At 37.2% G+C, this 27,649-nt stretch overlaps 1 protein-coding gene across 1 annotated transcript; it reads left to right on the top strand.

Annotated features, from left to right (window-relative positions):
- Window positions 1-1,847: 1,847 nt before the first annotated feature.
- Window positions 1,848-16,099, top strand: FRG1 (FSHD region gene 1). Its single transcript, XM_081220957.1, has 9 exons — window positions 1,848-2,121; window positions 4,143-4,213; window positions 8,463-8,588; window positions 9,393-9,450; window positions 9,789-9,903; window positions 11,163-11,267; window positions 13,547-13,638; window positions 14,145-14,255; window positions 15,994-16,099. Exons 1-9 carry the CDS (start codon window positions 2,060-2,062, stop codon window positions 16,028-16,030), a joined length of 777 nt encoding a protein of 258 aa, XP_081077083.1. The 5' UTR covers window positions 1,848-2,059; the 3' UTR covers window positions 16,031-16,099.
- The last annotated feature ends 11,550 nt before the right edge of the window (window positions 16,100-27,649 follow it).

The raw sequence follows: 27,649 nt of genomic DNA, 5'->3' as shown, positions 1-27,649 counted from the left end.
TCTCCAGCTATCAAAACCCTACCCATTGTTCAAGACCCTTCTCAGATGCCACTTTAACTATTAATCTTCTCCTGATCCCTAGAGCAAGACAGGAGCACAAACTCCTATAACATGTCACCACCACATCCTGCTACAACATTTTGTTTATATCTTTCTCAGGGCACTTTGATATCTAATAATAATAGCTAACATTTATGATGTACTATTTATCAGGAACTTTAAAAAGTATTTTCCTATATTAACTCTCTTAATAGTTATCATAACCCTAGGAGGTATCATCCCATTTTATAGCTGAAGAAACATAGTTATGTGGAGGTTAAATAACTATGTCATCTAACTTATAAAGACAGCAAGGTTTGTCCACCCAAGCAGTCTGTCTCCAGAAGCTACACTCTTAATTATGTGTTACACTGCCTCTCACTGCACACTGTTTATTTAGATGAAGGCCCTTAAGATCAGGCCCTAAGTCTAAGCATCTTTTGTATTCTCCTATCACCAAGCAGTGTCTTTGCAGAGACAGCTGATAAATAAATAAGGAATTGACTTCCAATGGCCTGCTATTCCTTACCTATCCAATATGTCTACTTGTGTTTTTCTATCACAACCCCTCCTATCTAGTCAAGTCACACTCTGTTTCACTCTCTTCATTATCCCACACCAGGATTTAGAATCTTACTATTTTAACTGACATTTAGGCAAGGTCTACTGTGAAGCAGGCATTGGGTACAGGTGTAGGTGAAACAAGGATAAATAAGCCATGGCTCCTGCGTTTAAAAAGCACAGTATTAAACTACAGAGTGAGAAACGAAGGCCATCTGGGGAAACAGAGGAAGTCATTCAAAGACGGCTTTTTGGAGAAAATGAAGCCTGAGTTTGTCTTAAAGGCTGAAAAAAAAAGGGTCACATGAAGAGGGTGGGTAAGAGTCTAAAGCAGCATTCTAGGCAGCAGAAGCAAACACAGAGCTCTCCAACATTTCCAATAATTTTGTGTGACTGGAATTAAGGTGGCAGGGGTTCAGTGGTGGGTAAAGAGGTCACGATCACCAGTTTACTAAGTGATGCTAGGATTTTCCCTCCAGAAAGCAACAGGCTTCCCTTTAATAGATTTTAGGTAAGGGAATAATGATCAGCGATTTATTTAGAGAGATCACTCAGCACTACAAAGGACGGTTTGGAAGGTGGAGAAAATGGAATCAGGGAGGTGGATTATCAAACTGATGAAGAGATTGGAACAGGTGACTGAAGTTGTGAAAGCCTCTCAAGACCCACCCTATATGGAAAGACCTCTCTGATTACATTAGTTTCCACGGTCACCCTCCCACTCTACCTCCGCCCAAATTCCTGCAGCACTAGTGAAATCTTCGGCCCAAATGTTGGCACTTAATTGTCTTTTATTTTATTCCCTATTTGTTTCCTGTACATTACTCCAGCCTCCCTAATTAAAACAGTACAATAAAGTTTACGTAATTGAGATGCCTCGTGACGTCGTCCAAGGCCAGGTAACGCGCTCTGTGTTACCCACCGCCCCCGCCGCCCCGCTCCCACACGCCGGCTCAGCCCTCGGCCGCGGGGTGCACTTAGGACCCGTCCGCTGTGCAGAGTCCGGAAGGTTGACGGAGTCATTTATTTCACCCTCTGATCTAACTATCGCCTCCTCCCGAGACCTAGCAGGCCGCTCTCTCCAGAGTGGCTCAAGACGCCGAGCAGGGCTGTGAGACCCGCCACATCCACCAGAGGGCGCGTCTCCCCGGTTTCCTCGCTTAGAAAGGCCTTAAGGTTCCCGTTCTCAGGACGGAGCAAATGAACGCTGGTATATTTAGGCCCTCTGCGGTTGCCGTAGCCCCAGGTTGTCAACAGGAAGTAGAATTCTATCTGGGACTCATTATTCGGGAGAGAAAGGCCAGGGATTCCGGGGAAATACGCCCACTCCGCTGCTGCGTACGTTCTCAGGGAGTTTGGACTCCATGCCCACTCTTGTGCCTCCCTCGCCCGCTTCTGCCCCTCACGTATCTTGCCCTGAGCCAGCTCCCTGTCTTAATACAGAAGCGTCACCGTGACCATGGCCGAATACTCCTACGTGAAGCCCACCAAACTCGTGCTCAAGGGAACCAAAGCCAAGAGGTAAACCGCGAGTTTGTGCGGGAGAATCTGCCCCTCTTTTCCGACAACCCTCCGCTCTCCCCTCCCTGCGGCTAGGCTGTGGAAGCCGCCGGGAGCTGTCATTCAGGCTCCCAGCCCTTGGGCCTGGCCTCCTGCCGGGATGGACTCAGTTCCCGGCGCCGGTGCAGAGACGCACCGCCAAAGTCGCGCCCTAGCTGGGCGGACCGATAGCCCAGGAGCCACAAGTTCGGGTCCCTTGATGAGCCCCCCACCTCCAGACCTATGCTTGGTGGGTCTGTATTAGTGTGATCGTGTAGGTTATAACAGTAACTTCCTTTCTTAGGAATAATTATTTTCAACATTGTCTCCCTCCCACCTAGAAAAAAATTAGCTTTTAATGCAGTATGTAGATGTGGATTTTGAAAAGGATATGGGTTTGAACCTGGACTCCACTAATTACTAATTTTGTGATTTGTGGCAGGTACGTTAATACCTTTGAGCTTCCGTTTATTCGTTTATTGGGAGAGATTAATGATACTCTAAAAGGATTATTATGAGGATTAAATGAGATAACATGCACAGTAAATAACTAGAGCCAAACACAAGGAAGAAGTTATAGTGGTGATTTATGAGTATTAGATTTTTAGGAAAAGATACCTGCCCACTCATACCTCCCCCTCTTTTTTAACTGCTAGATTTGCTCGAGGTTGATTATTCACAAAAATGTTGAGCATTTCATCCTGGTCTGAGTGATAGAGTTTTAGGTACTTTTATGAGAGATGGAAAGAAAGTGTCAAGGAACAAACTGAAGCCACTGCACTTGAGAACGCTGCCTAGGGGTCTGGCATCAAGAATTTATCCTGAATACATGTGAAACTGTTACTGTCTGAATTCATAGGAGGGAGGGGAGAGTTAGCTTCTGAAAGCTTATTTTGTGATGAAAATACAAACAAGTGTGTCTTATAATCATTATAACTATCAATATAATTAACACATAGCACTTTCTATGTGCCAAGAACTGTTCTAAGTACTACATATTAACTTTTTTTTAAAGTCACTCTTGGTTTTCTTTTAATTATTGAGATAGAATACATATACTATAAAATTCACCCTTTTAAAGTAGAATTCAGTGCCTTTTAGGATATTCACAAGGTTCACCACTGTCTTTCTTCAAAAAGAAACCCCACAATCATTAGCAGCCACTCCCCATTCTGCTCATCCCCTAATCCCAGGCAACCACGAATCCACTTGTCTGTATCAGTTGGCCTCTTCTAAATATTTCATATAAATGGAATCATACAATATGTGGCCTTTTGTACCTGGCTTCTTTTCCTTAGGATAACATTCTCGAGGTTCATCTATGTTATATTAGTACTCATTCCTTTTATGGCTGAGTAATATTCCATTGTCTGGATACAACACATTTTGTTTATCCATTCATCAGTTCATGGACATTTGGGTTTCCACTTTTCGGCACTTGTGAATGATGCTGCTATGAATATTCTTATACAAGTTTCTGTGCGGACATATGTTTTCTTTTCTCTTGGGTGTATACCTAGGAGTAGAATTGTTAAGTCCTATGGTAACTCTGTGTTTAACTTTTTGAGAACTCCAAACTCTTTTCTAAAGTGGCTGCACCATTTTACATTTTCACGAGCAATGTATGAAGATACGCATTCTCTTAATCCTCACAACAGCCTTACGAGTTGGGTTAAATTATTATCCTCACTGTGTAGGTGGGGAAACTGACTTACAGAGAGACTAAGTAAATTTTCCAAAAATCACAGAGCTAAGAAATGACAGAATCAGGCTTTTAAAAGGCAGTCTGGCTCCAGAGTCTGTTCTCTTAACTGTAACACAGTATGTACAGGATCAGAAGTGACTTCTCAGGATTAGAAGTAAGAGGGCATATCAATGTATATCGTTGTAAATCAATAATTTATATATCAATGTACATCTTAAAAGAGTCTTTTAAGATTCCATCTTATGATAGTATGCAAATCAATATATTTAAACTCATCTATATAAATTATCTCCTATAGTAAGAAGAAAAAGAGCAAAGAGAAGAAGAGAAAAAGAGAAGAAGATGAAGAAATTCAACTTGATATTGTTGGTGAGTCAGTTTTGTATACTTTATTCTGAGAAAAGTTAATATTGGTTGAGATCCCTTTAAAAATATTTTCCTAGTAGGGATAAGTAGTAAAAAGGAAGTAGAAGGAATTTATGACCGACTCATATTTGTCTTAAAGTGCTCAAATATTACTTATAATTATAGATTGCTTTTATGCTCTAGCACAGTAGATGTCACTGCTGAGGCCTTTTCTTCATCATCAGAACAAAGCACAGGAGAGAGGAAACATGGTTCTCTGAATCATTACACTGCTTAATAACCCAGAGATGCTGATAAATCATTTTAAAGGCCTAATATAGATAAATATTATTTAACCAAATACATTTTACAAATTATTTTCTCTTTCTCTCTCTTTTTTTCATATTGATATCCAGTTGTCCCAGCATCACTGATGAATAGACTTTCCTTTCTCCATTAAAGTGTTTTGGTATCTTTGTCAAAAATCAATTGACTTTATATGTGTTAAGTCTATTTCTGGACTCTGTTCCATCGATTTGTCTACTGTTCTAGTGATATATTTGTCTTGATTACTGTCATTTCATAAAGTCTTGAAATTAGGTTGTGTGAATCTCCCAACTTTATACTTCTTTATACTTCTATACTTCTTTATACTCTTCTAGATCCTTAGCATTTCCATATAAATTTTACAATTTATTATTTTCTACCAGAAATCCTGTTGGATTTTCTGGGAGAATTATATTGAATCTAGGTCATTTGGGGAGAGTCAACATTAAGTGTACTTGGTCAACATGGCACAGAACATATAAAATACAGATAATTTAAAATCATTAACTATTACATTTTTTTTTTTTTTTTTTCTTTTTTTTTGTGGTATGCGGGCCTCTCACTGTTGTGGCCTCTCCCGTTGCGGAGCACAGGCTCCGGACGCGCAGGCCCAGCGGCCACGGCTCACGGGCCCAGCCGCTCCGCGGCATATGGGATCCTCCCAGACCGGGGCACGAACCCGTATCCCCTGCATCGGCAGGCGGACTCTCAACCACTGCGCCACCAGGGAGGCCCAACTATTACATTTTTTAAAAAGATTTAATGATCATAGGATGCTGATAATGATTCTGAATAAAGCATTTTTTTTACTGAAAACAATTATAGCTATAAGTCAGAAATAAATTATGTAAAGCTCTCACTAAATTACTTTAATTGTGGTAAAATATACATAACAAAATTTATCGCTTTAGCCATTTTTAAGTGTACAATTCAGTGTCATTAAGTGCATTCACGTTGTTATACAGCCATCACCACCATCCATCTCCAGAATTTTTTTCATCTTGCAAAACTGAAACTGTGCACCCATTAAATTAAAAATGCCCATTCCTCACTCCCCCCTAGTCCCTGGCAACCTCCATTCTATTTTCTCTCTGTTTTCTGTCTCTATGAATTCAACTACTCTACCTCAGAAGGGTAGAATCATGCAGTATTTGTCCTTTTATGACTGTCTTACTTTGCATAATGTCTTCAGGGTTCATCCATGTTGTAACATGTGTCAGAATTGCCTTCCTTTTTAAGGCTGAATAATATTCCATTGTACATACATACCACATTTGTTTATCCATTCATCTATCAATGAAAACATGGGTTGCTTCTACCTTCTGCCTGTGAACATGGTTGTATAGATATCTCTTCAAGACTGCTTTCATTTCTTCTTGGTATAGACCCAAAAATAGAATTGCTGGATCATATACAGTAATTCTATTTTAAATTTTGTGAGAAACCACCATACCATTTTACATTCCCACCAGCAGTGCACAAGAGTTCCAGTTTCTCCACATCCTCGTGAACACTTGTTATTTTCTGTTTTTTTGATAATAGCCATCCTAATGGGTATGGTTTTGGTTTGCATTTTCCTAATGATTAGTAATGTTGAGCATCTTTTCATGTGGTTATTGGCCATCTGCATATCTTCTTTGGAGAAATGCCTATTCAGGTCCTTTGCCCATCATTTGAATTGGGTTGCTTTTCTTGTGGTTGCTGAGTTTTAAGAGTTCTCTATATATCCTGGATATTTATTCCTTATCAAATAAGTGATGTACAAATATTTTCTGGTTGTCTTTTTACTCTATTAATAGTGTCCTTTAATGCACAAAAATTTTTCATTTTGATGAAGTCCAGTTTGTCTGTTTATTCTTTTGTTGTTTGTGCCTTTGAGGTCATATCCAAGAAATCACTGCCAAATCCAGTGTCATGAGGCTTCTCCCATATGCTTTCTTCTTAGAGTTTTATCTTGATAGTTTCAGCTCTTACATGTAGGTCTTTGATCCATTTTGAGTTAGTATGTGTATATGATATTAGGTAAGGTCCAGCTTCATTTAAGCTAAACTTTTACTAATTTTTTTTATTAGTTATGAAAAGCCTGACCTGTTTAGCTGAATAGATAATTTTGTACAGTGTGATTAACTCAATTTAAAAAATTTTTTATTATGGAAAATTTTCAAACTAATACATAAGTAGAGAAAAGAATGTAATGAATCTTCCATGAATATAATGAATCACTGAGCTTTAGTAATAATCAATATTTTAACAGTCTTGTTTCATTTACACACATGCCCACTGTGAGATAATCTCTCATGCATAGATTTTTCTAGAGAATTTTAAAATAAATAACAGATACTAAGTCATTACACATATATATATAAATGTGCATTTCTTATAAGATCAGTCTCTCTCTTTCTCTCTCTCTTTTCTTCCTTCTGTTTTGCTCTTTCTTTTAATACATAACACTATCATTATCAGACCCAACAAAAATTGGATAAAATTTAGGTTTGTACTCAACAGTGAAAAGCTTTTCCTCTAAGATCAGGAACAAGACAAGGATGCCCACACTTGCCACTTTTATTCAGCATAGTATTGGAAGTCCTACAGAGCAATTAGGCAAGAAAAAGAAATCCAAATAAGAAAGGAAGAAGTAAAAATGTCACTATTTGCAGATGACAGGACATTATATATAGAAAACCCTAAAGACTCCACCAAAACACTGTTAGAACTGATCAACGAATTCATTAAAGTTGCAGAATACAAAATGAATATACAAAAATTTGTTGCGTTTACTATACATTAATAATGAACTATCAGAAAGCGAAATTCACAATCCCATTTACAACTGCATCAAAAAGAATAAAATACCTAGGAATAAATTTACGAAGGAGGTGAAAGACCTGTACACTGAAAACTATAAGACATTAATGACAGAAATTGAAGAAGACGTGTAGAAAAGATATTCCATGGTAATGGATTGGAAGAATTAATATTGTTAAAATGTCTAAACTAACCCCAAAGCAATCTACAGATTCAGTGAAATTCCTATCAAAATTCCAGTGGCATTTTTTCACAGAAGTAGAACAAACAGTCCTAAAATTTATATGTACCACAAAAGACCCCAAATAATCAAAGCGATATAGAGAAAGAAGAACAAGTCTGGAGGTATCACACTTCCTGATTTCAAAGTATATTATAAAGCTAAAGTAATCAAAACAGTATGGTACTGACATAAAAACAAACACATAGCTCAATGGAGCCAGCTAGAGAGCCCAGAAATAAACCCATGCATATTCCAGGAATATACAATGAGGAAAGGACAGTCTTTTCAATAAATGATGTTGGGAAAACTGGACTGCTATCTTGTACCATACACAAAAATTAACTCAAAATGAATTAAATGTTTAAATGTAAGACCTGAAACCATAAAACTCCTAGAAGGAAAATATACATAATAAGCTCCCTGACCTCAGTCTTATCAATTGTAATTATAATCTGGAGGGATACATAAGAAACAGGTTGCAATAGTCATTGCCTCTGGAAAGCAGTTGTGGATGACTGGAGGCTGATATGAGAGAGTCTGTTCTCTATATATCATTTTGTGCCTTCATGTGTACTGCTATTTTACATTTTAAAAGAACCTAATCTTGACTGTGGTGGTAGTAACCTAGATCTACATACCCGCATAGAAACATACAAGTGAGTGTGTGTAAAAGTGATGAAATCTGAATATGTTTCATGGATTGTATCAGTGTCAGTTTTTTGGTTTTGATACTGACTATAGTTATACAAGATGTTAACCATTGAGAGAAAGTGATTAAAGGGTATATGAGATCTCCCTGTATTATTTCTTACAACTACAAAATAAAAAGTTTAAATATATTATAATGACAACAGCAACAAGTAAGAACCTTCTGTCAAATCCAGAATATAAATTTAAATTACTGATTTTATTTTTTAGGAATCTGGTGGACAGTAACAAACTTTGGTGAAATTTCAGGAACCATAGCGATTGAAATGGATAAAGGAACCTACATACATGCACTTGACAATGGACTTTTTACACTGGGAGCTCCACATAAAGAAGGTTTGTGTCTGGTAGAAGCAATGGAAGGGAAAAAGCTACAGTATATATTTTATGACATTCATTCACTTAGGCCAAATTCCAACAAATCTCGAATATATTCCAAAGGAGTGAATCCATTGATTTGACTCTTCCATTTTTTTTCCTTCTTCACTATTTACCAGTTATTGGCAACTCCCTCTTTCCAGTGTAAGCATTTTAAAACATTCTGTATAGTTCCAGAAGAGTATCCATGGGAATCAAAAACAATATGAATAATTGAAATAATAAGTGGAAAGAAAAAGAAAACCTGGTTGAGTCAAAGGTTTGAATTCCTTTATTCCTTAGACCTTTTGCCAAAACTAATCTGGAGCATTAACTAACTGTTAATAATTTAAAGTTTTCTCATTCCTTTTAGCCCATGGGAAGAAGCACTAATGAGATACGAAGAAATTAGAAGATTAAAAAGCAGTAGCTTTTTGTCTGAATGGCCATCCCTTGAATAAATTAAAGCATTTAGCTTTTTAAATATTAAGTGCTTATTTGTCTGTGTGCTGACTGCATTTTAAAATACAAAGAGATAGTATCTTGGAAGTGACTAAATAAGCATCATGCTGACCTATCTTGTTAAGTATGTAAAACTAAACATGAGTTATATAGAAGATAGAGTAACTCTTGATACTATGAATACTGTATTATAATTACATCATAATATAATATTCTTATGTTTGTTTTTAAAAGAGCTACTTCTTTCAAGCTAAAGAGTATCTTTATATGTATATTTATAAGAAATGTCAAATTTATTTCAAATTGTTTTTTCTCCTGTAGTTGATGAGGGTCCTAGTCCTCCAGAGCAGTTTACAGCTGTCAAATTGTCTGATTCCAGGTAAGCTTGAGTTGAACTATAATACATTGTAATACAATATGATACATTGTAATAGAATATTGTATATCCATTAAAAGTAGTCTTTTTGAAGAATAATGAATTTGGAAAATGTTTGCTTTATAAGGTATTATATAATACTTGTATTAAGAAAGTAGAATATTAAATTGTATACATAGAACTACATTGTCCAATATGGTAGCCTCTAGCCACACATGGCTTTTGAACATTTGGACTATGGTTAGTCTTGAATTTTTATACACACACATACTGTTTTTATGTTCCATATTTAATTTCCTTTCTCTCCGTTTTTAACATTGATCTATTTTACTGATCTGAAGAATTGCCCTGAAATCTGGCTATGGAAAATACCTAGGTATAAATTCAGATGGACTTGTTGTTGGGCGTTCAGATGCAATTGGACCAAGAGAACAATGGGAACCAGTCTTTCAAGATGTAGGTACTCTTATTGTTTATAAAAGTTCCTTGTCAGTGAATGGGAAAGTCTCTAACATTCGTTGAGAACATATGTTCAAAAGAAACAAAAAAAGTAGACTGCAATAATGCATTAAAAATTTTAAAACCAACATGAATTCATAGCCTTAAAAAGATCTCAAAAAATAGTGCAACACAGGGGAAAAAAAACAATCAACAAAGTGAAAAGACAGGCTATGGATTGGGAAAAGTATTTGCAAACCATATATTTGATAAGATGTTGATGTCCAAATTATATAAGAAACTCAATAGCGAAAGAAAGAAAAATTTAAAAATGGACAAAGAAACTGAATAGATATTTTTCATTATATCAACAGAAAATGCCAACATATGATAAGGCCAGGATGATGATTCAGATACTACCAGTTATACAGAATTTGAGGGATGTTCATTTCACTTTATTTTTGGGAAAAACACTAAGTTTTAAAATTTTAAATTTAAATGAAAGAAAGACTTAAAAGTCCCTGATGTAACAAGTAAAACTTTATTACAAAAAGGTCCTCAGCAGAAAGATCAGCAGCACAGATTTAAATCACCTTAGACTATACAGCCACATCCAAGCTTACCAAAAGTCATCCAGGTGACAGAAAACCCAGCCCTTACCACCTCAAATAAGAAATTAAGTCAAATCCACATTATTAGCACTTCTGTAACTGGATATGATAGAAGATTTAATTTTTCCTACACCCAAAAGTCCCTCAGACCTTGATTCTTAAAGTTCTGAGCAATAAATTCAAAGGCATCGAAGGCTAGCTTTTATGAGATATATTTTCTCTGCATTTTTTTTATTTTATTGAAGTATAGTTGATTATACTTCAATCAACTATGATATGTTTTTATATTTTCTAATTATGGAGAAAAATTTAAAACACTACTATTATAATTTTTTTTGTCTTTAAAGCTAACTTTTTAAAACACTAAATCAGTTATATCCTCAATAAATCTCTGAGGCCAAGGGAAATAATTCTATTCCATACAGTTAGAATTTAGTCCTACTAATAGAATATACTAAAAATATTTAATGTGGTTATCTTTGAGTAGTAAGATTATAGGTGATTTTGGTTTTCTTTTCTGTATGTTTTTTTATTTTTCCAGGTTTTCTTCACATTATTTTTCCTGATTACTTTTAGACATGGGAAAAATTCAATTTAGTCTCAAGACTTAAGAATTTTTTTCACAGGTATTCTCATAACTTATTTCTTATTATTTTGTTCATTTAGGGGAAAATGGCTTTACTGGCCTCAAACAGCTGCTTTATTAGATGCAATGAAGCAGGTGATATAGAAGCAAAAAGTAAAACGGCAGGAGAAGAAGAAATGATAAAGGTAATCATGAGACTTTTCTATAGACTAATACACGTCACATGTATGATGTGACTGCTTCTCTTTAAAATGTTGTAGTCTGATCCAGATTCACTGTGTGTAATGCATTAATGAGGGCCAGAGTGGAAGGCTTAAAGAAATGAGGGAAAAAAGCCTTTTCTAAGGTGGCTTTAATCCTTATAAATAAAGCATAAAAATCCATGTTACATTTTCTCTACTATCAGCATAATTTAAACACATCTATCAAGTATCTGTATATGTTTTGTTTTAAATTCTGTGTCATATATTTTATTTTTAAAATGTTCTCGATTTTCATAATCCTCAGTTTTATAGTCTTACAGTATTCTTTTTACCTTGAAAGATATCACTAATCTCTTTAAACAAGAATGTTAATACCAGTAACTCTTAATTTCATCATTTGGAGTTGACTGATGGAGAAAAAAATACCATTCTAGACAGCACAGGAATTAGAAGTTTCGGTCTATCTTCCATAGTTTTCTCAAAAGCCATTTTCACTGCCAAAATCTCAAAAAATTTAAATCTAAAACCTAGATATTCTTGTTATATTTTAAAAAATATTCGTCATAATATTTTTCAATTATATAAACAAAACTACAGCAAGTAGCTGCAGGTACTCTGCTTAGTGAGGCACATGCATAGTTGTCTTTAATCTTCATAGTGTTCCTGTGAGGTTATCTTAACTTTACAGTGGAGGAAACAACCTTTGACCTCCCCTACATCCTCACTGTTTTGATCAGTCACTTCATGAAGTCACACAGATAAAGTGGAGACAGGATGTGTACCCAGGCCCAACTGACTCTAGAAATTACGTTCCACACCACACTGCTTCTCAGGAAGCAGTCATTAGAAAAATGCTGGTGGATTTCTGACTCACCTATTTTTAATTTTATTTATTTATATTTAATTTTATTGTATCGTGCTTCAATTGTTTTTCATCTGGATTACATTATAAAAGTATGATTATTGAAGACAAGCAATACAAATGTATGTGCAGTACTTTGCACATCTACAGAAATAAAAACACACTATGCTATATTTATCAATAATTGCAACCGTTTTTTTTTTTTTTTTTTTTTTTTCTTTTTTTTGCGGTATGCGGGCCTCTCACTGTTGTGGCCTCTCCCGTTGCGGAGCACAGGCTCTGGATGCGCAGGCCCAGCGGCTATGGCTCACGGGCCCAGCCGCTCCGCGGCATATGGGATCCTCCCAGACCGGGGCACGAACCCGTATCCCCTGCATCGGCAGGCGGACTCTCAACCACTGCGCCACCAGGGAGGCCCCTGCAACCGTTTTTATACGAAGTACCTGTCAGATTTCCCTGGGTCTGTCTGGTTAGTCAGCTACCTGGAAGCTCTGAGCAATGATAATCCAGGACTCTTTCCTCCTTGCCTTTTACGTTGCAGGCTCTGCTAGTGTGTGTCAGCATCCACCTTTATAGCCTAGCCTTATCTACCAGAACACATTCCCTCCTGCCAAAAGCAGTATTGTGTCACAGGCCTGGCCCAGAATTTCCCCAGGTCTTCTAGGACTCCTCCAGCCAAAACCATCACACACATACTATTTGCACATGCCTCCTGCTCACCAGTTTCTAAGCAATCTTGGAATTGTGCACTAAGCCACAGAGATCCCTTTCCAATGTGGGTCCTTTGGGCTGCAAATTGCCAGTTTCATGGCCCTGAATTCTGTCCTCTTCTTACCCCACTCAGTTGATCCTCATTGCTATATCTGTATCAATTAATGTATGGAATGTGATAGTACGTGTCTGTCAAAAAAGGAGGATTTAAAAGGGATAGATTCCAATTAGATGAAATAAATTGTGTTATGTTAAAAGTTTTAATGTGTTGGTAATATCCTATGCATAGTAAAATAGCTACTGTCTTAAACTTTCAGTGTTATAAAATGAACACTAAATAGCAGGATAATTTGATCCTACTGTATTTACTTTGGCAGCCAAAATTAAATTAGTTAAATTATTGCCTAATTGGCTTAGTGGGATCTGATCTGTAAAATGCTTTTCAAATAAGTTTCTCTTCAGTGTTTCTGACGTAAGGGCTCTAAAGAAACATATAATAGCAATTATTTAGATAAATTATATATATAAATAAAAACATATCTAGAATCTTTTTCTGAATCTAATTGCTAAGTTAACTGTTTTCTTCTTTTGCATAAGAAATCACCTAGAATGTTCTTTTGTAATAAGTAAGGTGGAGCAGGGGGAAGATAAATGTGTGACCTGTTGGGTTCTCATCTCCAATATCCAGATTAGATCCTGTGCTGAAAGAGAAACTGAGAAAAAAGATGATATTCCAGAAGAAGACAAAGGAAATGTTAAACAGTGTGAAATCAATTATGTGTACGTATATTTTTTCCTTTTAGAACTGTAGATTTGGCAGTGACATGCTTCTCAAGGCACCTAAAATAAAATAACGTGAAGGACAAGCAGAGACAACATAATGTAGACTCTAGGCAGAGCACTAAACTGAATGCTTCTCTTAAGGCTTCAGTTTTCGTAATTATCGTCCTGCTAGCTTTCAATGCTCAAGTCACTTGAGTTAGTCTATTCTCCCTACTCTATAGAGTGTCTGTCATTGTCAGTACATAATGCCAACCAAATGCTGCCAGGACACAGGAGACTCCAGCCAATATTCCAAATCTTGAGTTCGTAGAGCTATCCAAACAACTGCCTCCTTGATGGTGGGGTACTAAAGTCATTTTTGTTGTTGAAAAGTTGTATGTTATTTGAGAAAAACAATTATTTTTTTAAATAAACAAAAAACTTTAAAAAATATTTTAAGCTCATCAGTAAACATATATAATCAAAGTTTGAGATATTTTTCAAGAAAGATATTTTCTTAACAGAAAGAAATTCCAGAGCTTCCAAGACCACAAACTTAAAATAAGTAAAGAAGACAGTAAAATTCTTAAAAAGGCCCAGAAAGATGGATTTTTGCATGAAACACTTCTGGACAGGTAGGTATATTTTTAATCGTTTCCAACTATTTTCAGTGGCCAATAGAAGTAGTGTATATAAACCCATGTTCTTTTTTTAATTACTGTAATTTTCAAATTTTTGTCTTTATTTTTAATTTTTGAATGTGGTGATATTACCTTAAAAGGACATCATAAGTCTGGGAAAAGATCACCAAGAAAGAATATCTGGAAATAGCCAGATTCCAAGTGCTTATATATTTTATTGCAAGAAATTCAGGTCTGACTGAAACTTTCATAAATTTATTTACCATCAACTTTTTATAACTATTAGAACCAGGGCTAGAAAGAAGTTTTTTGAATAATTTCAAAATTCAGTGGGTTGTGTTAAAGTAGTACAGCTTTCCAAAAATGAGATAAAAATCAGTTTAAAAATTTCTAAGTATAAAATTGAATAACAAAATTGAAGCATTTTTATTAAGTTGAATTCAGACATGTGCAGGATATTTATCATAGCACATTATTAATATTTATTTATTAGTTTTCCTATTTAGGTAAGTAGTGTCCTAGATTTACAACATTTAAAAAATGCTTAGAAAATAAATTAAATTAAATTTAAAAAAATAGATACAGAAGAGGTATAATGTATGTAAACTTAGTTTGTAAACTGTAAAAGGGTTATGTAGATAATGGTGTTATTGTTATCACTATCAACAATATTAATATTAAAGTGTGAATAATAATATTTACTACCTCTTGAAAATAATTCTTTTTGCCTAGCTTTATGAAGTTTCTAGAATTCCACTCCAGTAAAAACATTTTAAAAGTTTATTTCATCTTCACTCAGAATAAAAAATAAATAAAAAAAAAATGGTTAGAGAGGTTTAGCTGTGAGCTTACAAATATAAATCAAGTAAGTGCCAGATCGAGAGAGAATTTGGTAATCTCCTGCCAATCATTCAAGTCTTATGTTGCAAAATTAGTCTTAAGACATTTCTTTACATTCCTTGATAAAGACAGTGTTTTATCAGGTATTTCCTGTTAACCAGTTGATCACGTGGTTACCTGAAGATAGCAAATGATGTAATAATTGTTTCCAGCTGAGCAAATTTAACATGCACCTATTTCTAAGAAATCAAGAATAGGCTATAAATAATAATCAGGATATGGACTCAAAATAAGTAGAGGGGCTTCCCTGGTGGCACAGTGGTTGAGAGTCCGCCTGCCGATGCAGGGGACACAGGTTCGTGCCCCAGTCCGGGAAGATCCCACATGCCGTGGAGTGGCTGGGCCCGTGAGCCATGGCCGCTGAGCCTGTGCATCCGGAGCCTGTGCTCCACAACGGGAGAGGCCACAACAGTGAGAGGCCTGCGTATCACAAAAAAAAAAAAAAAAGAAAGAAAAGAAATAGAGTAAGGCCTGTGTCCTCTAACTTTTATCACTTATGAAAATACAACATTGCCACCTTGTTAAGTAGAAGCTTAGGGCATGCTTAAATTCAGAGGCAATTAAAATCGCTGTTATGGATTTAAAAAGCCCTTAAGCAACATGAGTTAAAGATCAGGAAGAGTTTTTTTTGTAAGAATTAAAATCCATGTAGTATGAAACATAAAATTGAAAAGTAAAATTTTAATTAAAATACTTAAATATAGGCAGTGTGGTAATATAACCAAAATTGAGAGCATAATTTCTGAGCATGCGTTTATGTTTAGTAGCAGTTGGCTATATATGACATGTTTCTACATAGATTAATTTTTGTTATTTGTTTTTGTTTAAACAGGAGAGCCAAATTGAAAGCTGACAGATATTGCAAATGACCAGGATTTTTGTTTCTGTCTTCTCCTTTTTTTCTGAATAAAAAAATCAGTGGAAGTGTTTTAACAGAATTATTGGGCTGTTATGGAATTACTGCTGAACCAGTTGCTAGATTTAACCAAGATTAATCAAGTTTAATTGAGATTCTCCATGGATGTACTTTTTTTAGTCAACTGCAGTGTTTCACATGGAAATGAAACTTAGAGTACACACTTAAAGTACCACAGAATTCTCTTCTTTTCTGGATTTCCTGTCATAAAGCATGAAGTGCTACTCTGTGAAACTGATGCTTCTTGTGCACCTTGTGGAAGCTGTCTTATTGCTTTACAGTCTTACTTTGCATTACTTAATACAATAGATGCCTAATCAGTACCTTTAAAAGGAAATTAGAAACTCCCAATCCAGTCAGTCAGCAAGGCTCTAATTCTACCTCTTAAATATTGCCCAAATCACACACAAGCCAAACAGATATCAGGACAGGGGGGCTGCACAGAGAGAAAGAAATCGGGTATTAAGCAGTGGGGTGGGAACAGGAAACATTTTACAAAAGAGCAAGTAGGTTCAGAACAGAGGATAAGAGTAAAATTGGGGAAATTCCCTACTTAGGACAGTTTAGCCACAATGGATATGTATTTATATAATGCTTTCATCCTCACGTGTGGGATGGGATGGGAGCTATTAAAGAGGCTCAGACACTAAGCATTGCTGAGGTCTGCTATGCTGAGACAGTTTTATTCCTCGCCTGTCTCTTCCTGAGTCCCTGAACACAGTATTGAGGATGTCATCTAACTCTGTGAGTGTTCCCAAACCAGCTTCTGTATCAGCTGCCTGGACTTCACCACTGGAAATTCTGCTTCAGAAGAGCTAAGGTTGGCTGAGGCATTTTTATGTTTTTACAATTCCACATTGATTCCAATGCACAGCCATGACTGAGACCTGGTGCCACACCTTGTCTAATTCTCAGCTTTTATATTTATATTCCGTCTGTCACCAACTCTAGACTTACATGGCCCCTCTACAGCAAGGTAGCTAAGCTACCAACATCAGCCTCATAAAGGAGAAGCTCTTGCTGTAGCTCTGGCCCTAACTTGGCATTCCAATTCCAATAGGTGGACATTCCCCCATATTGCCTTCTCCTTCTGATCCTTGGATACTCACTACTGTGACCCCCCAAAGCAGCAGTTCTCAAGCAGGGCCTATTTTGCCCTCCGGGGGACATTTTGGAATGTCTGGAGGCATTTTTGGATGTCTCAACTGGGAGAACAGGGGGTACTCTGGCATTTAGAGGGTTAGAAACTAGGGATGCTGCTAAACATCCTACAATGCACAGGACAGCACTCCCTTACAACAAAGAATTATCCAGCCAAACTGTCGATGGCGCCAAGACTGTGAAACCTGCCCTAGGACTTAGTCTAGTCCTTGCTTTTGTCAGCCCCCCAACCTCTAAAAAGAAACCGTTCAAATTTATATACATAAGAATCGCCTAGGGTACCTGTAGATTTCCAAGACCCATCCTTAGAGGTACAGGCTTAGCATATCTAGGATTAGTCCCCAAAACTGACATTTAACAAGCACTCCAGGTAATTCGGAAGCAAGCGATCTGAACCACATTTTGAGAAACACTACCCTCAAGAGACTGAAGTCTTATTTCCAATGGTAGCCTGGTACCAAAGACCATCTGCCAGCCAACTGATTTCCCTGGAACAAACATTCTGTCTGCCTGAATTTCTGAACGTAGTGTATTCCTGGACTCCTTGTCACCATGCCCACCCTCATGTTCACCCAGTTCTTGCCCCCATTTGAGAGAGCAGGACTAATTACAGGTCCTGGCAACTGGAGGATACAGATTAAAAATAGGCATCGCCTGCCCTCATGGACTTTATACACTAGTGAAGGAGGACAACAAATGAATAAAAATGGCAGGTAATAGGTGAGTGTTCCTTCCCTGTTTCCAGCATTGCACTTTATACAACCCCCATTATGCAATGAAGTTAGTCTGGGGGAGTGGCAGAGATCAAGAATGAATGTTTCTACATATAGTCATGTGGTGCACATTTTTCCATCTTGTGCATGAGCGTATCATGAGAAATTTTGTTTAAAGCACTATCAAAATCAAGATACATTCTGATCAAACATTCCCCTGATTTACTAGTTTAGTAACCTTATCAAAAGGAAGGTTATATACAATAAAAGCACAAACACAAAGCTCCCCACGCCCAATTTTGACTGCTCACACATTTTCAGATTAGATCATTTTGATTTTTCTATCTTCAAGTTCACTGACTCTCTTATCTCTAAACTGCTATTAAACCCATCTGGTGATTTTTTAATCTCAGACACTATTTTCCACTTCTAGAATCCATTTGATCCTTTGGTTATCACTATTGTTGTTATAATTTCTTTTTCTCTGCTGAAATTTCTTATCCATTCATTAAAAGTCTTTTTTTGGTGTTTTGTTTTTAGGCAGAATTATAATAGCTACCTTAAAAATCCCTGTCTTCTAATTCCAACATCTGGGTCATCTCAAGATCAGTCACCACTGATTGCCTTTTCTTTTTAGTATGTTTCTTCATATGTCTGATATAATTAGACTGTATCCTGGACATTGTGAATAATACATTTTAGAAACTGTGGATTCTGTTTTGTCCTTCTGAAGAATCTTTGTTGTTTAGTAGGCAGTTAATATGGTTGACCCCAAGCTCCAAATTATATCTCCCCACAGTGGACAACAGCTGAAATATCCTTTCAGTTCTTTCAGTTTTAGCTGGGCTGCTTGAAGTCTGCCCCAAAGATGTGGAGTTCTGAGATCAGTGAGAGATTTGGGCAGTATGGCTACCCTCTGTGGCTTTCTGTTTTCAGGATTTCCTCCTCACTTTCTAGACTCTGGTTACTCTGAACTCTGTCCTCAGATTCCTCAACTACTAAGACTAAAGGTTTCTGTATGAGTTTTAATGACTCTTAGTGGCACTGCCTGGGGCCTGCCCTAAGTTGAAAAAATGTTGAAAATATGATTCCCTTCTTACTAGAATTAACTCCCTTCAAGTTTCTGCATACTTTTGGTCACTCTCCATTACCTTTAGATAATTTTTAATATTTTGTCCAAAGTTTAATTTTTGTGTGTGTGAGAGGGTTAGTCTAGTCAAGCTACTCCACCATGACATGCTCAAACTCTTATTTTTCCCTTGCCCTCTTCCCAAATTAAGGACCTGCCTGGACTTTCCTAGATACAGATACAAAACTCAACATCCTACAGAAAGAAGTTAATAAAGAAATCATTAAAATCAATGAATACATTCATACATCTTAAAATAGGCCTGAATTCCTAAAATGGACTCAGCATACCAGATGACCCAGTACCCACCCAAATGCTATGGAGTTCCTGGGTCAGCTCTAGTGTAGAGCTAATCAGTGCATGGGTTCAACTCCTTATTGTAGGAATTATATTTACTCAGTTATTCTAAACTCTTGTAACACAGAAGAATATATTAAAATATGCTAGCTTAACATCATATTTTATTAACCAAATTATTATGACATGATAGCTTTCATAATGGGTGAAAAACATCAAAAATTACTTTTCAAGATATTGTTCTTTTATGGTATTATTATCATCAATATTAGCCTAAGGGGATTAATGCAGGTAACCTCTGATAATTTTTTCAAGCTCACTCATCTTGAAATCCATTTCATTTAATTAAAAGATTAGAAACAAAATGAGAAAAAGAACAATTTCATACCTTTACTTCCCCTTTCCTCACCCACCTATTAGTTTACAGGCTTTTTTTTTTAATGCGTATTTCATTAAGTGAATTGGATGGTGTTAAGGCAGGTTTTGCTTTATGACATTTCCTGTGTACTTTACCCCAGGAAAACCTCTGGCACTATTTGGTGTATTTCTGTTTAATTTTTTGCCACTGGGCTACTTAAAACATTACTGAGGCTTATTTTCCATGCTGGAGAAACAACAAGCCTTCTTTCCATTTGGCCTTGTGTTTCAACCCTGCCTTTGTATTTCATGAAAAAAAAATAGATTTTCTTTTCAGACTGCATAGCAAGGACTTATAAATTAAAATCTGCAGGTGTTCTTCTTACAGTGTTCTGCAAACCTAATGAGGTTCTGCAATCCTGTTAGTGCTGCTAGTAGAGAAAAAGGGGCGTAGCACTACTTATTAGTGTTTCTTTATCCATCATGCTATTTCCTAATTCTGGTCCTTAGATACTAAGTGGAATCGTAAGGAAGAGAACAAAGGAAACAAAGCATGTCTCTTTACTCCTTTAGAAAGGTGTAAATGTAAATATAAATAGACTCCAAGGTAAGGAATCAAGTCATGACTTCTAACCTTAGTTCCCTAACCACACCACCTGACAAAATTAAGTTGTATCACTGTAGTCAATCACATGGGGGGAAAATAGGCAATGTCTTCTAATGTCTTATTTTTTCCTTATTATCCCTTATGCTTGTGTAAGTGCTATTCCCTGTTTGTTTTTTCTTTATCCTGCTAAATATAATCCCCCAAGGCTTTCTGTTTGTTTGTTTTGTTTGTTTTTTTTACCTGATACCAGAAAAAACCCAGGGAAAACTTAAAATTAAGATAATAGTTTAGCAGGCCACCAGCATTCATACAGTCTGATGCTACCTGTGTATGTAGAATGGCTTTCTAAAGTGTGGTGACTTGTTTGGAAATGGCCAGTGGACCTCAGACCAATCTAGGCTGTTGTGCAGCTCCTCAGCCCTAAATCCTAGTATAGATCAGCTTTAAAGCAGAGCAGCAGGAATTGTTTAAATATATCCCTTCCTACTGTTGTTCAGGAAAATAATTTTTCCCCAAATTCCTACAGATACAGAACCTTCTTGTATGCTCCCTTGTTTTTCATTTTTAGCCCCAAAATCCTCTCTAGAAGACCTTCTATATATCCATCACTGCCTCTTCAACCTCTCCCACCTCTCCACCTATGATTACCAACTCTCCTTTTTCCATGTTCCTTTTACTGCCATAGCCTCATTTCACACCAGTGTGCCCTTTCCATAATGTAGAAAAATGGACGAAAACTTAAGCATTTAGCAGAAGGTAAACACAAATTTCTAATAGACGAATTTCCTCTTGACTCTCCCACGAAAATGCCCCTTCTGACTTTTTCCACGCTGAATTCAGCTCTCATCCCAGTGCACCCAGAGTTAGAGAATCATATACCAGAGCCCAAGTACCAGTTTTGAAGCTTCTCATTACCCCTACCCATCAACTCAGGCCTTGTAGCACATACCATCCACACCCGTTACCACTGCAATTCTACAGTGCTGTACATCAGCATCCTCGACCCACACGGAACCTAGTTCCCGGTCTTCTCTTCACTGAGCCCCCCATCCACTGACTTCAGCATTGACACCCTCGTGACCATTCATTCCAAAGATTCTGTCGACTCAGCTCAGCTGATCTTTTGCTCCACCTTAAATTATCTACAGACCAGCAAGGTTAAACACTGCTTCTGCTACACCTTCAGCCTGCATTGGAAATCCTCATCTCTAACTCTGAACGACCCTCCAGGAGCATGACTGTTCATTCTTTTACCAAGTACACTTTTCATTTTTTAAAGTTTTGAAATATACCTTCTCAGTTCCAAGCCCTCTCTTACTATTAGATTTAATTTTCTTGCAGTTAGTGTTTTATTTCTAAACCTAATAAATTATTTGCTTTTAATACATTATTTTATAGTTATTGAATTCATAGAATATAAAGTATCATTTTTCAATCCAATACTAATATTTTCTTATATAACAAATATATTACCTCTAAGAAATTCCACATCTTGCCCAATTCCAACTGTAATCAGGACCCTCAGTTTTCTCTTTAATATTAGAAAATTACTGATCAATTCACCATATGGTGTAAATAAGAAGTGAATAAAAAGTCATTTTAGGGCTTCCCTGGTGGCGCAGTGGTTGGGAGTCCACCTGCCAATGCAGGGGACACGGGTTCGTGCCCCGGTCCGGGAAGATTCCACATGCTGCGGAGTGGCTGGGCCAGTGAGCCATGGCCACTGAGCCTGCGCGTCCGGAGCCTGTGCTCTGCGGCGGGAGATGCCACAACAGTGAGAAGCCCGCGTACCGCAAAAAAAAAAAAAAAAAATCATTTTGTAGGTCTAAGAACACATTTACTATTTTTCCTTCTGCTTTCTGCCTTCCCCCACTATTCTAATGCATACCCAGGAGTTGGCGGGGTATGGTGCTAATAGACCTACCATTTAACTACACATAGTCACAAAATAATAAGTACTAAACGCACTGACTTCTTTCTTCTTTCTTGGGATTTCTCATCTCACTCATATCAAACCCAGGAGAAGTGGGGTAGTTTCACCATGATTTTACAAAAACAGGGCTTGCATTTTCAGTAATACAGCAGATTAGACACCATGAATGGCACTCCTTATTAAAACAACTAATACACTGGGTGAAATATTTTAAATATCTTTTAAAACACCACTCATCCACACAAAAGAAAGGAATCTACAGATATCAAACAAAGGGAAAACAGGAACCCACAGAGATGAGTGAGGACCAAACCTCACTCTCACCTGGAAGTTTCTGCCAAATCCTGGAGACTTTGAGCTTTTGCTTTGACAAGTGTCCAAGATATGGGAGGTAGGAGCCTGGACTCACCCAGGAGGGAATCTATGACTATAAAAGGCTATGCCTTCAAGGGTAACAGTGCATGAGAAATAAATCTTATTGCACAGAGGTGGGTGACGAAGAAAGTTTTTCTTTTGTTTGGCACTGAGTAGAAGGAAAGGAAAAAATTAAAAATACACAGAGAAACAAAGTACCATTAATAAGAATCAGGAGAAGCAAAAACAAAAAATCATCAAATGTATAATATTAAATAACTATACTTGACATGTTTAAAGAAATAAAACTTAGGCTGGGATATAAGCAGGAAATAAGAGATTATAGGACTTCCCTGGTGGCGCAGTGGTTGAGAATCCGCCTGCCAATGCAGGGGACACGAGTTCGATCCCTGGTCCGGTAAGATCCCACATACTGCGGAGCAACTAAGCCCGTACGCCACAACTACTGAGCCTGCGCTCTAGAGCCCACAAGCCATAACTACTGAGCCCCCGTGCCACAGCTACTGAAGCCCATGTGCCTAGAGCCCGTGCTCCACAACAAGAGAAACCACCACAACAAGAAGCCCGTGCAGTGCAACAAAGACTAGCCCCCGCTCGCCACAACTAGAGAAAGCCTGTGTGCAACAAAGACCCAACACAGCCAAAAAATAAATCAATTAATTTTTTTAAAAACCCTCATTTAAAAGAAAAGATTATAAAAAGACTAAGAAGATTTGAAAAATAATAAGAACTTAACTAAAAATAAGAACTTAAAAATTTAAAACATAATTAAAAATTCAGTGGATGGATTAAACATCAGATTAAACAAAAGCAAAGAAAAAAATAATGAGCCAGAATATAACTGAGTAATTGATCCCAAATATAGCTCACAGAGACAAGGATAAGAGAAGAGCACTAAAGCAGAATAAAGACACTGTCAACAGATAAAAATTGAGAGCATTTATCACCAATAGATGACCATTAAGAGAAGTCTAGGTAGAACAAAAATGATCCCAGAGGGAAGGTCAGAGGTGTAATAAGAAATGTGAAGCAAATATACTGAAGATAATAATGAGTAAAGTATTTATACGATATGAAAAACAATTGTGAATGAATCAAAAAAAAGATAGCCAAAAAAAATTTTTAAATAGGCAAAAGATTCAAACAGATATGACATGGATTGAATGTTTATGTTCCCCCAAAATTCATATATTGAAACCTAATTGCCAATGTGATGGTATTTGTAGGTGAGGTTATAGAGAAAAGACGGTGGTCTATGAACCAGGTAGCAGGCCCAGACCAGACAGCAAATGTGTCAGCACCTTGATCTTCGCACTTTTCAGCCTCTAGAACTGGAAGAAATAAATTTCTCTTGTTTATAAGCCACCAAGTCTATGGTAGTTTGTAATAACAGCCCAAGCCACTCAAGATAAAATAATTCAAAGAATTACAAAAGCCCATAAATACATGAGAAAATATTTAACCTTATCAACAATGGTATATAGGTAGGTAATTGTTAACACTTGGCTCTCCAGAGGGGAAAGCCCTGATTTGTAATGTTTGCTGATTTCCACAGGGTAAATATCATATGATGAATCAAATGACCAACATGATGTCACTGAACACAATCACACTGTGATGTCACTGGCTCAGGAGAGCCCACCCCAGCACTGCAAAATATAACTACAGTGAGACAGCATTTGCAGCCACAAGACTAGTAAAAATTTAGAAGTCAGTCAATACCAGAGTTGGCAAATATATGAAACACTAGGAACTCTAATCCACTGCTTGTGGTAGTAAATAGGGTTAATCGCTTTGGCTGAATATATGCATATCCTACAACTCACAGATACCACTCCTTCAGATCTTTGTATTTTAGATACAGATGCAATATTAACACCCAGGATTAGATTTGGTCTTTTCCTACATGATCCTGGTAAAATGAAGTATAGGACTATGGTTGGTTTGGTTGTGCTTCTTGTATCTTTAATAGAACAACAACAACAAGATCCCTAAAGCTTTATTTTAGAGCCTGAAGAATAGAAAGAAAGCTTATTTCTGAGATATTCTGAGATAAAAGGCAAGGTGTCTCACCCTAGGTCCTTGACCCAGTCCTTTTTCTAGAACTCACACTTCTTCCAAAGCCCATCATAAATTGGAGACTTTCTACAAGAAGGTTGGAGACTGTGAAAACCACAGAAAGCAAAAGAGAAAATGAAAGAAGTGTGATTGAGGGAAGAGAAGGGAAGGATAGGCTTGTAGAACCCCAGTTAGCACTTGAATGCATTCCCCACAAAGTACTGTTACTTAGAGAAGTTAGGATCCTGAGCTCTGTAAGTAATAAGTCACTCAATCATCATATATTTATTTTACACCATCATTATGTCAGGAATTGTGCTAGATATTGCAGATACCATGATAACAACATAGACATGACCCCTGTCTTGAAAGGGTATATAGATTAAGGAAGGCAGACTTTAAACAAATAGTAATTAATCAAATAACTATGTGTGCAAAGGACAAGGAAAAGTACAGGATATCTGAGAATTGATTAACAGGGTAACAAAACTTGGTTTGGAAAGATGTAAGTCAGGGAAGCCTTTGCTAAGGAAGACATAACTTAAGCAGAATTCTCAGGAGCTATATGTGTGAAGGCGGCGTGAGAAAGAATATTCCATGCATAGAAAGCCAGTGAGTAGGGACACTAAGGTGGGAAGAAGCATGGTATTTTGGAAAAATTGCTTTAAGGGAATGAGTGAGGGTGTGTGATAAGCAATAATTCCTTCCAGAGAGGAAGTCAGAAGCAATCCAGCTTCTAAGCAGAGCCTTCTGAGCCATGGTTGAGAATGCTGGACTTGACTGTAGGGTAATGGGAAATCACTGAAAGATATTAAGTGGGGAAGTGAGAACATGAGTAAAGAAGAAAAGACATCTGAAGACAAGGCTCTGGGGCACCCCACATAAAGAGGTCAGTTGATGGGTAGAAACCAAAGGAGGATATTGAAGACATGTCCAGTGAGGAATATAAGAATCAAAAAAGAGTGGTATTCCAGAAGCAAAATCAAGTAAGTGTTCCAATGTCTAAGATATGACAATGGAATTGGGCATTTGAGGTAAAATACAGGCTAAGAACATTGCAAGGGAAGAGGTCAAGAAACCGAGAAGAACCAGAATATTGGAAAAATTGTCTTTGTGGAAATTGCAATCACCGAGAATACTGACAGGTATCGAATTTAAAAGAGTGACAGTGAGCCAGATGTGAAAAATCTTCAAGGGGTGAGGAAAAGCAGGAGCCATCAGAGGTCTACAGATGACCTAGTATGATGGCACCAGCTTCCAAGTCAGGTCAAATAACTCTGAATGTTTTGGGTGTCAGTAACATTAGGTAGGCCATATGAAAGTATTGATAGTCAACTACTTATTAACCTACAAAAATGGCAGTCTCATATGGTTCAACCCAATATAACTGAATATATAAAACATACATTTGAATTGTAGTTGGTCTCATAAGTTGATATATATTTATGTTCGTGGTATTTTCTTTTTCAGTTGTAAACTCCCTTTGATCAGGAATTCCTATTTTACTGCATGTGTCTTTCATGGCACCTAGTGGTCTGCTTGGTACTTTTAGTAGGTCATTTAGTACTTTTAATATATATATATTACTACAATTGCTACTGCCGACGTATGTTGTCATTTCATGGTAATAATCATTCTCCTCACCTTTCCTGTTTGGGAAATGATTGAGAAATATACACAGGCATCGGGTGGCAATAAACATCAGCTTTACTGCTGATTAAGCTGGAAAAGAGAAAACAACTTGGACCTGAGGCCAAGATGGGATGCCAACTCCTTCTCCTCTGGAATGAATTTATGCACTCAGTCATTTGACAAATGCAAACTGCTTCCCAGGGGCACAGCCAATTTCTAACATGACAGGGAGTAAACTGAGGGCAGAGTAGGCCAGGTTGGGGGGCAGCAGATGCAAGTACATACAAAAGGCTCCATTTTTTCTTACTACCTTCTCTCAATGTCTCCCAGAGCCACCCTTTCATGATGCTTTCTTCAAAGTCTTCACAGCCATGACGTTAACATAATATTTTAAAAATTTGTTGGATAGGTGCCAATTTTGGAAGATGTAGTCAAAGACAGCAATTACTTCCCCCTCCACTCTTGTCATCCAGGACTTACCACTGTGGGCACACAGATCTGAGTGAGAGAGCTAGAGAAGTCAGGCCACACATGTGCAGTGACCCATCCAGCTATTTACCAATTAGGTAAGTCACTCTTCCCCTAGGGAAACATGAATTAAAGGTGTTGGGGAGAACGGTGGAAATTTTCTCCCCCAAAACATCTGATGGTTTTGTAAGGCCTAAAGCTTATATAGTTTGGATGGTCCTCTTTAAAGAAAAGAATACAAAATTACAAGTGTAAAATCGGGTAGAAGGTTTGGAAGATGCCTGAGCAAGTGAAGGTCCTGAAACTTAAGCGTTATAGCTTTATAAATACAGAGCTTTATAAATTCTCCTCTGCTCTTGAGAAGGTAGACATATCTATTTTTATGTGTGCATCACTTAGGATGCTATCAGATACAACAATTCAACTTGCAAGCAAACCAACCTGAACTGGCTTCAATAATAAAGAAGAGTAGTGGCTTACCGTAATTAAGAGTCCAGTTGTTGGACAGGCTCTGTGCTTGGTCATCTATCAGCTTAATGTCATAATGACCCAGTTTCTTTCTTTCTCTCCTCTGTGCTGTCCACAGTACCTATTCATCCTTAGGCAGCTCCCTTCAAGTTTACAGCATGAATGCCAGCAGCAATGGGGACTAATAGCTTACTCTTTCCTGTTAAAAGAGAAAGGACAATTGCCTCAATCATAGAGCAAAAACCCTGAGATTCAAACCATGGCCTACTGAATTCAAGAGTCTGAGTGACTAAGGCCGAAGCCAAGCATGGGGGCAAGAGGACTAGGGTAACCTTAAACAACAGGCCAACCAGGGCCCACCTCCAGAGATGAGG

The sequence above is a fragment of the Mesoplodon bidens genome, assembly GCF_964165515.1.
Source record: "Mesoplodon bidens genome assembly, chromosome: 20".
In the NCBI taxonomy this organism is placed as follows: Eukaryota; Metazoa; Chordata; class Mammalia; order Artiodactyla; family Ziphiidae; genus Mesoplodon; species Mesoplodon bidens.
Note: the sequence above shows the minus strand (reverse complement) of the source record. Positions and strands in the feature narration are given on the sequence as shown.

Excerpts from the sequence above, each read along its gene's own strand:
- FRG1 (XM_081220957.1), top strand. The coding sequence starts at position 2,060 with ATGGCCGAATACTCCTACGTGAAGCCCACCAAACTCGTGCTCAAGGGA. Across the intron at positions 2,122-4,142 it reads AAGGGAACCAAAGCCAAGAG|TAAGAAGAAAAAGAGCAAAG; the intron begins GTAAACCGCGAG and ends TATCTCCTATAG. Across the intron at positions 8,589-9,392 it reads GGGAGCTCCACATAAAGAAG|TTGATGAGGGTCCTAGTCCT; the intron begins GTTTGTGTCTGG and ends TTTCTCCTGTAG.